Below are 12,404 nucleotides of genomic sequence, written 5' to 3'. Positions count from 1 at the left end.
TATGTAGGCTTCTTATTGCAACAATGAATTATCCTTCCAGTGAAGCACAAAACGTTTGTAACATTTCTAAATGTTACAAATTATTTTGACTAAAAAAAAAAAAAAAAAAAAAAAAATCCTGAATATGAAGACCAGCAAAACTGAAATGCTTGGCTTGAGACAGTGAAACATTTTTTTTTACATTTCAAGATTACAAAGTTAAGCATAATGATGATTAATCAAAGCACCAGAGTGTGATTAATCTGATAGATTTTTTTTTTTACTCAATTGATAGCACTGGTATGTATTTGTATGAACTACTGAATATACTTGATAATAAATTATAAATATAACTTTTAACTTCTGGCAACAGTAAACCTTGCAACACAGTGAAATGTTGCAAGGATGTGACAAACATTACTGAAAAGCCATACGAACAAACCTAAATAATTAGCTTTTAAAAAATAATTCCCAAAGGCTTTCAATTGTATACATCTCACTGTGTTTTTTTATACGATACATTTTTTTGTTCAATTCAAGTTGTAATTGCTGAGACCATGTCTAATTTTGGTTTCCACAAACGTAGGACACCACTTTCACTTTTGTGAATAAATACTTTGCTCTATGTCTTGTTAAAAACCTCAACATTCTGTATCAGTCGTTCCATTTTAGCTTGAGCTGACACTTCTCAACCTGATAAAAAAAAAAAAAGCAGTTCCTTGTTTTGCACTTTGCGTCTACACTAACTGAATTCACTTCACTTCCTCTGCTGCCATTTCCAAACTACAACCCCCATTTAGGCAGACTACAATTCTAAAGCAGTGCAGGAAAGTGATGTCATTATTCACAAATCCTGTTTACTGATTGGCCTGGTTCACATTCATCCAGACTCAATAGAAATAAGAATATAATTGCTAACCAGGTTGTCTATGCTGTTTTTGTGTCCTTGTTGTTCAAGAGAGATAAATGATCCAAAGGTGACCAAAATCAGCAAATCCTCCAAAACGTGTAGCGGCTGTGTTTTGTTGCTCAAAAGCTTGACATCTGTCCAGGTAAATTCCAAACTACCCATTACCGACAGGAAAGGAACATCTCATGCAGTACATTTAGCAAAGTTCAGGCAATGACTGCATATATGCGTGTGCGTGCATGTTTGTGTGCTTCCTGAACTCACAGCATCTTCTGTTTTGTGTCGTCTTCCTCTCCTGCAAGACCAGAAGGAAAGACTTTGTTTATCTGGACGTAAATAGTAGCTGATTGTACACATACATCTGCATACATAGAATATGAAGCATAAATGTAGGATGTGGAAATAAGCATACATGCAGCTTGTCTGGTTATATGCGCTGATGTTAAGGAGGATGTATAGATTAAAAGAACAGCAACAATCAAGTCAGAACAGATGCTTCCAATGAGACTGAGCGATCTAAGGAGCCTTTGGCCAGTTGGCTGCTTATGTGGAAGCTCTGTGATATTAACACACTCTACTTCAGGGCTTGTACCCCATTATCTGTACAGTTACGGTGTGTTTCGTCTGAATATTTTAGTTAAATGTGTTTGCAGCAGTGTAGCTCCTCACCTAGCTTCCTTCCCAAGCATGTACCCTCATGGATAAAAAAAAAAAAAAAACTATAAAAAGGGCTATTATGTTTACGGGGATTTTGACAGCGAATACCGCCTTATGGGTTTTTATATGGTTTTGTGTCAACAGTCTTTTACGTCTAATTTTACAGAATAAATTCATATACACCTCAGTCAGATATATTGCCTTAAAAATGTATCCAGACCTTTTTGAACTTCACATTTTCTCATGTAGAGCCACAAATATTATTGCGTCTTAATAGGATTTTACTTGGTGGAGCACAAAAAACTACAAAATTTCCATAGTTTACGATATTTTTTTTTCAAACAAATATCCGAAATGTGTGACATTCATTTGCATCGAACCCTCTTTATTCTGAACTACATTAAGAAATCTCTTATTTCAAAGACGCTAACCAGTGCACAGTTCAATTCTGTGGCTGCTATGTGAAGGCCTCAGTGGTTTGTTGGAGATCATTACTGAAAAAAAAACAGTAAAGCAGGACTATGATTAAAATTAGTGCATCAATTTTAGTCACCTCACAGAGTATCGTTGAATCTATCTTCTGAAAATTGAAAATAGAATAAAACTGCATTTTTCAGAGAAGCAACCAAGTAGTCCATAATAACTCTGGAGGAACTGCAGAGATCAAGAGCTAAGTTAGGACAATCTGTCAACAGCAGAAATATTAGTTTTGCACTTGGTCTTTATGGAAGCCTGGACAGAATAGAATAGAATTATCCTTTATTGTTCCTCAGTGGGAAAATTGAAATGCAGTTGTAGCAGCTGAACCGTTACCGAAAAAATCTACAAGATGTCAAATTTCCATTTTGTACAAGCTATGCTTGGAGTGCTTGGCACTGTGTGTGTGACAGATAATGAATACTTCACATTACTGTGAGCACACGTCCAAATTAGCTACATTCACATTTGTGGTTTCAATGTTAAAAAAAAAAAAAAAAAAATCTAACCATTTTAAGGGTTATGAAATTTTGCAAGAAGCCCACTTATATTAAATCTAAAAAAAAAAATGTTATCTGTAATTGTTATCAGAAATCAAAAAAAGTTTTGTTTTGTCTATGACAGCTTGTTATTAGAGCTCAAACATGCTGGATTTGAAATGTGATTGCGTATAAAAAAAATATCTAATTTCAAATGTCAGATATTGTTCTGAAACCTGGGTGGACCGGATAACTTTAATCTTATTGCAGAAGGAATGCATCCAGCTCAAGTCTGGCAACAGGAGCAGCAGAGGAGGTGAGATCAGAGTACAGACCTTGAAGGGTGGATAGCAAGTGATTACACGTCAGTGTTTGAAGGCAGAACGTCCTCACCACAACACAATGCCTTCATTCTGCTGTTGCTGGTTATCTCAGGCAGCGCTTGGCCATGAGTCCCATATCACAAATCTGTGAAATTACTAAACAAACGCAGGGAAACTAATGAGCTTCCTTTTGCTTAAAACGACTACATTTCGAGGCAAAAAAGAACTACGTTTTTACATTTCAAGACTCAAACTACTGGTTCATTCGGTTTTATTTCAAATAAAGAGAAAACAGCTTGGTGATTAAAGAGTAGAATAATGTTTGTGGTCGTATTAATAACTAAAAAACAAATTTGTGTATAGCTGTATTAATTTACACATAATTTGTTAATTAATTAATGCCTCAGAACTTTATGTTCCACTACTCAGTTGTGTGTGTTTGCATGTGGAAGGGTGAGTGTGCACAAGATAAAATACCACTTCTTTTTGAAATGTTTGTAGTTTTGCTTGTAAATTTTGGCCACAATACCATCAAGGAGACCAAATTTTGTCCCGTTTCTCTAATTACCAGCTCTTACCGTGGGGTTGAGATTGGTTTGCTTACCACACTAAAGGAACCTCTTTGTCTGACTAGGGATCAAATAATCCTTAGTTAAAGGCTTTGCTAACCTAATGTGTTCCCGGATGAAATGGTAAGTGTTTTCTGTATGTTATTTTATTGAGGAAATGTACTCATTCTCTCCTTTCTGGCAGCCTGAAATAAAAAGTGAGCAGAATTCATGACTGCTTTTCTTCGAATCAAGTGTTCCAAGTAACAAAGAAGATTGTTTGTCATCTTGATGGTTAATTGGTTTGAATTGTAGGCTCACCAAGGCAAGAGAAGTCTGTCTCCCACTTGCTTAGTCACAATATTAAAAGCATCTGTCTGTCACTCGTATAAAGCTAGTGGAGATTTTTAAAAGGGAAATTACACTAATGCAACACAGAGCAATTTTTAAAAGGCTTTTTATCCATCCTTACCAGGATGACGGTTTGCATTTTCACCCTACGTAATTCAAAAACAATAGATTTCATAATGTGTCTTGCTTTTCCTCTCATAGCTTGAAATACATGATTTCACATTACAGCGCGTGTGCCAAACTCGAGGCCTGCGGGCCAAATCCAGCCCACCATAACTATTTATGCGGATCTCGAGAGTCTAGAAGGCCACATAAATAACCTTTAAGATAACTGGTGTGTGTCTAAATATTAATTCACCAGTCAAATCAAATCAGTTTTTATTTGTGTAGTGCCAAATTATATTAGTGTAAAAAGAATTTAAGTATTTAATTTTAAGAAGTGTGTCAAATGGAGAGGAAGTTATGACATTTTAACAGTTTGTTTTAGGTAGTTTTATCAATGCATTCTGCCACAACCAGCCCATTGAGAATGTTCATGATCTTGATTTGGCTCAAAATGAAAATAACTTTGACACCCCAGCATTACAGTGTTTTGCCCACTTCCATATATAAGCCATTAAAGAGCCTATTTTTTATAGCTCCATTTTATTATTGGCAGAACTTTGTTGAGGTTAAGTTGTGGTCTTCTATAAATTCAGATAGTCAAGGGACATTATTTTTATTTGGATTGTTATAATAATATTTTTTCATTCATGTCTCCTTTTTTATAATTAAAAAAAAAAAAGTTTTATTACCTAAACCTCACCACATACAGGAATCTAAAATGAAATTGTGGTTTCTTGGGTGGGAGTCATTTGCTTTGTTTGTGCGCCATGTACCCCATACCAGCTACCTCCTAGTTCCAGAGCAGTAAAATGACAAATGTTACCATGAATTTATTCTGAAGATGCGTTACTGGATATTATATTTCAACCAAGTGAAAGAAGAACAACACCCTATTAAGATTCCACAAAAGTACACCAAAAGAAAATCCAACTTTTCAAACTGAAGAGAAAAAAAAAAAACCTTTTTATGCTGTTATTAACTTGAAAGTTGTAGATGTAGCAGAAATTCCACAACAGCTGTAATTGCGTTTCTCTTTCTTTCTTTTTCTTTTTTTTTCTTGATGCTGTTTCATGCTGGTCATTGATAAAGAGAAACGGACATTATTTCACAAAAAGTCTAGTCTGGTCAAGCATAAACAAACATGAATGAATTATTTTTGTTTTATAATTGCTTTCACTAATCTGAGATATTTTTTTTAAGGTAACGCTGTAAAGTGACATTAAAAACAAATATTAACCTGTAAATAACTAAACAATATTAAACAAACAATAACAACAACAATAATCAAACTTCAGGTTTCCAGAAATAGTTATAGTCTTAAGGTTCCTTCATGAAATACTTCATGAAAAAACTAGCACCTAAATAAACAAAAAATATTTTTACATAAAATAACATTTTATGGTGACTAAAAAATGACTTGTGCAATGTAAACAAGTGTTTTGGCTCATGAGCCATAGGAAGCCAATAATTAAGTAGAAAAGGTGCAAACACTCACTGCTTATCCTTGTTGGGGGTTTTTTGGTGTAGGATAATCCATTCCGTCACATTTTGGCTATTATAGTATTAGTCTCATAACTTTAAAATCTAGTCGAGGTGTAAAAATACGATGTAGTTTTGGGAGATGAGATGTCGCAGAAAATGAGTCGGCTGTGTCCGGCCCTGTTATGGCTGGCTGGTCAGTCCTGTCAAGACTATCTCTCTGTGACTGAGTTGGGGGGGATTTGCTCATGAACCATAACCTAATTAATCACTGGTCCAAATACGGAAAACAGAGGGGCACTTAATTTTTTTTTTTTTTTTTTTTTCCATATAAATGGTCACACTCGGTCTGGCTCATTTTGAATAAGATAAGTTGAACATTATGTCAAATTGAAGTAAACTTGTATTTTCATCTAACCAAGACATGTTCCTGTGAAATTACCCCATAAAGCATTAAAACAGTTTCATTGTTCCAGTCCAAAATAGTGTAATACCTTCTACACTTTTGTTTAGATTCAGAATCTCCTATAGCGCTTTAAGGAAAAGAAAAGATGAAAAATGGATGAAGAGTTGTGGCGCTGGCAAACATATGAAAGCGTTCCTAGTACGATGTTTGCTGTGGGGGGATAGTGTTACACGCCAGCAGCCTGCTGGCTTCTCCTCCTTCGCAACCCCGCAAGTATGGAGGAATGCACTGCCCTTAGAACCGCAGGGAGGAAGAGAGCACTGACAGCAAGCAGTAAACACAGTCAGCTTATGTGTTTGTTTGTTTGCGCGTTACTGTGTAAGAGGGCCAGGACATGGCAGCTTCAAAGCTGCTCCTAAACAACATCTGCTCCATGAGTCTGGAGCGCTATTCAGCCTTGTCGGGACACACCACGACTTCGAATTGTGGCTGTAAATCAATATTTTCCTCCTTTTCGTACTTGATTGTTCCACTGGCAGGAGATCAAGATGGACAAGCGTTCTTTGAGAAAAGTAGAAAAAGAAAATGCTGGAGTGGATGTGGATGGGAGGGACCCATCACATTCTTCCGATTCACCGCAATAAGAAACAGATTTTCAGCAATTAGTTGGGACTGACTTGGTTTATTGACTAAAAGCATTGACACAGCTTCTCAGACAACCAAAGAAAAACAATTACAATTTATTATCTTTGGCTGTCAGCTCAAAGTTCTCTCCAAAGCAACGCCACACCATGTCACTCGTATGTCATTATCAGAAATGGCTGGTAATGATCTTTCCTACTGTGTCACAAAAAGATTGTCTACATTATTTTTCATCACAATTTACAGCTAATTAACTACCTCAAATGTTTTTGTGATCCTTAACAGTAAAAAAACCCACTAAATCTAAATTAAAGAACATCGCAATAGTAAACACCCCCTTTGAATATTATTCACATTTTGGCATAATAAAGCCACACATCGATATACTTATTTACATTATTATGGCCAAAACACAAAGTAGTGCAAAATTTTATGTAACAATAAATGATGATTTTAAAAATGTTTTAAGAACAAAAACTATAAAATTAAGAGTGTGTATTTGTATTCAGTCCACCTTTACTCTCATACCACTAAACAAAATCCAGTGCAACCATCGACCTACAGACGTAATCTCAAAGCTAAAGAAAAAAAATCATGTGAATTTAATATAATCCAATTGCAATGACAGCTATTTGGTGAAAAAGCCTAAAGTGTGAAACTATTTACAAAGCACAATAGCTTTCTTTGCAACTGCATCGAGATATGTTCTCTGCTTACATACATAATATATTTGTAGAAATAAGTCATGGCACATTCACTGCCAGAATATCAATCTTCTGAATTGATTGTTAGCTGTGTGGCCTCTCATATTAATCTTTTTCTCTGTATAATAAGTGAATTAGTAGGATGTAGAGGATGATGTATGACGAAGGCTGGCGTGTCTAAAACCTGCTGTAAATCCACATGCCATGGTCATTTAATAATGTAGCAAGGAGAGCACTCGCATCATTATTCTCTGCATTCACCACAAGCTCAAGAGCTGTGAATCTTACAGTTGGTACTCTTTGTTGGCTATTAAGGTAGTTGGTCTAAAAAATTTACAGTAAATACACTGTAAAAATTCAGCACTTAAAAATAAATGGTGCTTGAACACGTTGACCTGGGGATGATGAACAAACAACTGAAAATTTCAAACATGGACTGTTTGCTTGAAATGGCGTGATTGGTTTAGCAATCATCTTCAACAAAATTGCATGGTTTTTGAAGCCTTAAATAATTTATAATATAATGGTTAGTATAAGATTAGCAGTAGCATAATTAGATGTATGGAGTAGTCTGCATCTATCACATATTTCCATGAAGCACGCTGTGAAACTCTGCAGTTGAATCCAAAGGGCTCTTGAACGTAACCTGAAAACACACTAAAAATCTGAATATTTAGTACTGTCTTGAATTTGCATCATTGCGCAACAGATTATGTTTACAAACATTTTCCATTATTCCACAATGTGCACATATACATTGAACTAACGATTTTAAAAAGCTGCAGTGCCAGATGTCATTCTAGTGGCACGAGAATCCCAATTAAAAGGCAGACAGAAGAGGATAAACTTCTGTGTTAAATTGTACTGTGTATATATATATATATATATATATATATATATATGTAACAATGATTAATATGTGGTTAGACATGTCGTTTTTGTCCATGTGTAAGCTAATGAGATCATATGAATTTTGGAGTGAGTTCTCAAAGTCCAAATGGCACTATATTGTTGTGTTCACAGTGTGCTGTGTCCTTTAGCTTTTCCCATATATCACATGCCTTGCCTTAACCTCCAGCTCCAACCCCCAACCACAACAGCTGGTGTCTCAGCAAGGGCCCTGACGTTATACTGCCACCCAAGCCTTTCAGGATACAACAAGCTTTGTGATGTTGGGGGCCCCTAATGGTCTTCTCAAAGAATTGTCCACAGTAGACCTGACCACATGCATATCACATGTCCTTCAACATAGCAATGAATGAAACGTTGCCCCTTCATGAAATTAGTATGACAAGTTAAAAGATATAATCTCGGCAGTATGAAAAACACATCCAATGCAAAACTAAAATATCAACTTCCCTTGGTTTGTTTTAGATCACAGATTCAACATGGCAAAACATCTCATGAAATGAGTGTGTAAATTAATGTATTCAAAACGTTTTGGGGTCACTTTTATTCTCATGCTGTTACTTTAACAACTATAACAAAGTGGTTTTTTCTTAATTTAAAAAAAAAAGTTATAAGTTACTTATTTTTAACCTTCAACTCTATAGAAGTGAAAGTATTGGGTTAAAAAACTTCAAGCAGACAGTTGGATTACACTGCAAAAAACAAACCATAAGATTTTGTCCCATGAATTCTGTTGTTGATGATGCAGGAATTGAAGTGCATCTTAGAAACAATATGTTTAAAAAGATACACAAGTGAAATAGCTGAATTTCAATTAAAAAAAGAGCGTTAGAGCAATTAAAATGTGTTGTTCTTTGAATGCTAAGTTCAGTTCTGTGATTGTGTTTATGTTTTTGCTGCTTTGCTGTGCCTTTAAATGGCCCCCAGACTACAAAATATTCTTATTGAAATAAATGGATATCACCTGATTAGCCTGCTAGGAAGTTTAGCCATAACAGGAGCATAACTGCTCAATCAAAGCATTAACTTGGACTGAAATACTAACCACAGCAAAGATGTGTTTTGTCATTTGTAGTGACCGCGTCATGGTTTGACTCTATTGTTGGCATTGTTGCTAAGCTGGTTACAAATTAAACGTATTTCTATAATGCAGAAACATTATCAACCACTACTCTCATGACAGGTCCTCACCCTTGCTGAGCTGGTGTGCTAAGATAACCAACATATTAGTTTTACTATCATAAACTGAGAATCTAACAAAATGAATGAATTTAGCTGAACATGTTTAAGACCAAGCTTTTCATTGCTGCCTTCAATTGAAAACATAAAGACTGAGTGTACCGAAAGTAAGCTGACATGATTTTTTTTTTTTTCATCACGCTCACTAAGGTGTTTGAATAGTGAAATTAATTTTAAAGGGTCAGAGGTGAGTGACAGAAATCCAAAAGGATTTTAAAAGCACGTTGAAGCACACAAGTAAATAAATACAAATAAATTAATAACTATATAGTCCCTCCAGAAAATCTCCAAAGAGGTATTAAGATGGTAGCCACGAATAATCTTGCAGATATTCACTAAAACAATCCCCCAACATTTTAGGGGTTCAGTTATGCTGTTGACATTTAGTATTAAAATTATTTTTTTAAGTGATACAGAAGATTGAACATTACATTTATAGACAGAAACATTTAATTAGAATTTTCTGCAGTCCACCTCTGACTTTTGTTGTCACAAAATATTAAATTTTAGCTGTTCATTAACCTTCTTAACCTCATTAAGCTATAATATAACACAGATGCATAGTTGGAATTACTACATATTTAACTAATCTTAACTAATGTTGATAAAGTAAAACAAAACAGCATCATGCAGTTCCTATGTCACTCCATTTTTTTAGCTCGTCCCTGAATCCCAGGTCGTATTTCTTGTTAGGTTGATTCAAACAGTTTTTTTTTTTTTTTTTTTTGTTTTTTTTTAAAGAAGAAACACAATATGCAAAATAAAGGTAAAATAAAAAAAAAAAAAAAAACATCCTGCTAGACTTCAGTTTCTGCTTGACCTGTGATGAACTTGGGCGCTGTGTTTTGCTGTTGGTTTGACTCTGTAGGACCCAGCGGAAAACTGCTCTTGCTGAAGAGAGACGGAGCAGGAGAGAGGGGGGAAAGCTGAGTGGAGAGAAGACGTTCCCAGACCAGTCAGTGGCTTCATGGAGTTCTGTACCTCTGATCCGCCGCCATGGATTGCAATCCGCGATCACTTCTTTTCATTTTACACCTCCTAATGTCCTGCGTTGTCCCTGCTTTCTTCATCATCTATCCCCCCAATGAAGGTAAGGCAACTCCGCGGACATTTGAATCAACGTGAACGCTCGCTACTCTGTGTGTGTCAGTCAGTCTCTCTGCGTGTGTGTGTGTGTGTGTGTTTGTGTGTATGAGAGGGAGAGAGAGAGCGAGCGTGTGTGTGTGTGTGTGTGTGTGTTTAAATGGTGCGCTTCACTCCGCACTGATCTCAGCATGCCATGCGCCCGTCGCGGATCACTGTTCAAATAACTGCGACAACAATAGGAAGATGATCCAAAGCGCACGGATGTGACAGTGTGGCATCAACAGACACAAGACGTCATTTAACTGGCGAACTGTGTGGGACGTTCAAACTGAACATAGATCTCGACAAGGGGGCGTGAAAGGCAGATTTGGGACTGTGATTAGTTATTAAATCTACATGAATTGAAGGTCAGTTTTGAAAGAACTCACAATGCGCACCTTGGGAGTTGTTACGGAGATACAAGGGAACTCTTCGTGTTTAACTGTCTGTTACTGCCTGCCCACTAATCCATTTGGGGTAAACGCCCCAGTTACAGGGTAACTGTGAGCCGAACTTCATTTCAGGACAATAAGTAGAGGATGAGCTCAGTCGCAGTGCGCGTAAAAACGCACAGGATTGTTCTTTAAAAAGAAAAGAAAACCCGCATATTTTGACCCGAAAATATACTTGCAAGCCATTGCGAACATGTACACCATGGCATTTAAAAGGCTCTGCAACAATTTAAATTTTCACATGATTTTTACCTTCTCACCAAACGCGTTAATGCTCAGTTGTGTTCCCTGCGAAAGTTGAGGAGACTTTTTCGCCCGTTATGAGACGGGTCCTATAAGTCCACACAGTCACTTCCTTATATCTGTAAAGCAACACTCATGAGCAAAAATAAAGACATTATAAACGATAAATTGCTAAATTTTTACTATATTCACAAGCCTTATAAAATCCGTAGAATATTCTCAAAAATGCTATATTTTTGTCCGATGTCTATCAGTTAGTGCCGAGCAGAGAAGCAAAAGTCAGACGAGTATTGAAGATGCTCATCCCGCAACACTATTAAAGTCGGAAAGCAATCTAAGCAGAATAACGTATAATAGCTGGTTAAGAGTTTATAAATACAGTAATTATGCACTGCATTTATACCGCTTTGTTTAGTTAGTGGGACACAAACTCACTGATGTCTCAAATGAGTGCAGTTAGCTTAAACTTTTGTAGGAAAGTGGTTGATCAAAGACAAAAAAAAGCAAATTTATTAGATATACGAATCATATTTAGAGACATTCACAAATTATGTTTTATTTTTCTGTTGCCACCGCTCTATGAAAACTCACAGGTTTTAGGCCACACAGTGGCGTCCCTATTTGAGACTTCCAAAGTGAATGAACTTGAAAATGTACTTTTTAAAAGTTGGGCAAAGTCTCCTTATGAACTCCGAGGTTAGTTTGCAAGACAAATAAATCTAGATGAAACTGATTTCGGTTTTGAACGCTTTGAAATGCTTTTGAACGATATCATTCAACTTTTTTTTTCTTTCTTTTTTTTTTTTTTTCTCCGTTTAGAAAATACAGAAGAGAGTTGTCTGCTTTAGCCCCTGCAGTGAGGGGCGACCGGACTCTGGTTCGTTTGTATAAAGCAGCGCAGGAGAGGAGAGAGCATTAGATGTAATTTATGGTCGCTCCTTGACGGCGAGAGTTAGGAGAATATGCTGCGTGACAAAATGGAATAAAAACCAAACGCTTACGCAGACCTACAGCAAACAGCTCAGACTCCGCGAGGGGAACTTTATTCAGTGGCGCAAGATACCAGTACTGAAATGTGTTCATGAGACATATTGCTGATGGACGTTAGTGAAACTGAAAGACCTAACACTCACGAAATATAAGAAAAATATGTCACAGTGGAGAGGGAGTGTGTGTGTGTGTGTGTGTGTGTGTGTGTGTGTGTTTGCTTGTGTTATTTATTTATTTATTTATTTATTTATTTATTTATTTATTTTTCCTGAGAAGACACTTTTAGCATTCGGCATTCATGGAGAGAGAAAAAAAAAAAAAAAAAAAAAAAAGCACCACCAAAAAACAACCCATAAACACCCCCTTTAAAGACCCCCGGGCGGGGT

At 36.2% G+C, this 12,404-nt stretch overlaps 1 protein-coding gene across 2 annotated transcripts in view; it reads left to right on the top strand.

Annotated features, from left to right (window-relative positions):
* Window positions 1-10,016: 10,016 nt before the first annotated feature.
* Window positions 10,017-12,404, top strand: part of LOC106941573 (ephrin type-A receptor 3-like) — an 80,263-nt gene continuing 77,875 nt past the window's right edge. The window contains exon 1 of one of the 2 annotated variants that reach the window (XM_015024639.1): window positions 10,017-10,298. In XM_015024639.1, coding sequence (XP_014880125.1) covers window positions 10,205-10,298 — 94 coding nt within the window. In that variant the 5' untranslated portion in view covers window positions 10,017-10,204. The remainder of the gene's footprint in view (window positions 10,299-12,404) is intronic. The other variant, XM_015024649.1, reaches the window with a different exon arrangement.

This window comes from Poecilia latipinna, unplaced genomic scaffold (genome assembly GCF_001443285.1).
Source record: "Poecilia latipinna isolate Pla-1442-1.1 unplaced genomic scaffold, P_latipinna-1.0 Scaffold93, whole genome shotgun sequence".
NCBI classification, from domain to species: domain Eukaryota; kingdom Metazoa; phylum Chordata; class Actinopteri; order Cyprinodontiformes; family Poeciliidae; genus Poecilia; species Poecilia latipinna.
This window is presented reverse-complemented; position numbering and strand designations above follow the sequence as displayed.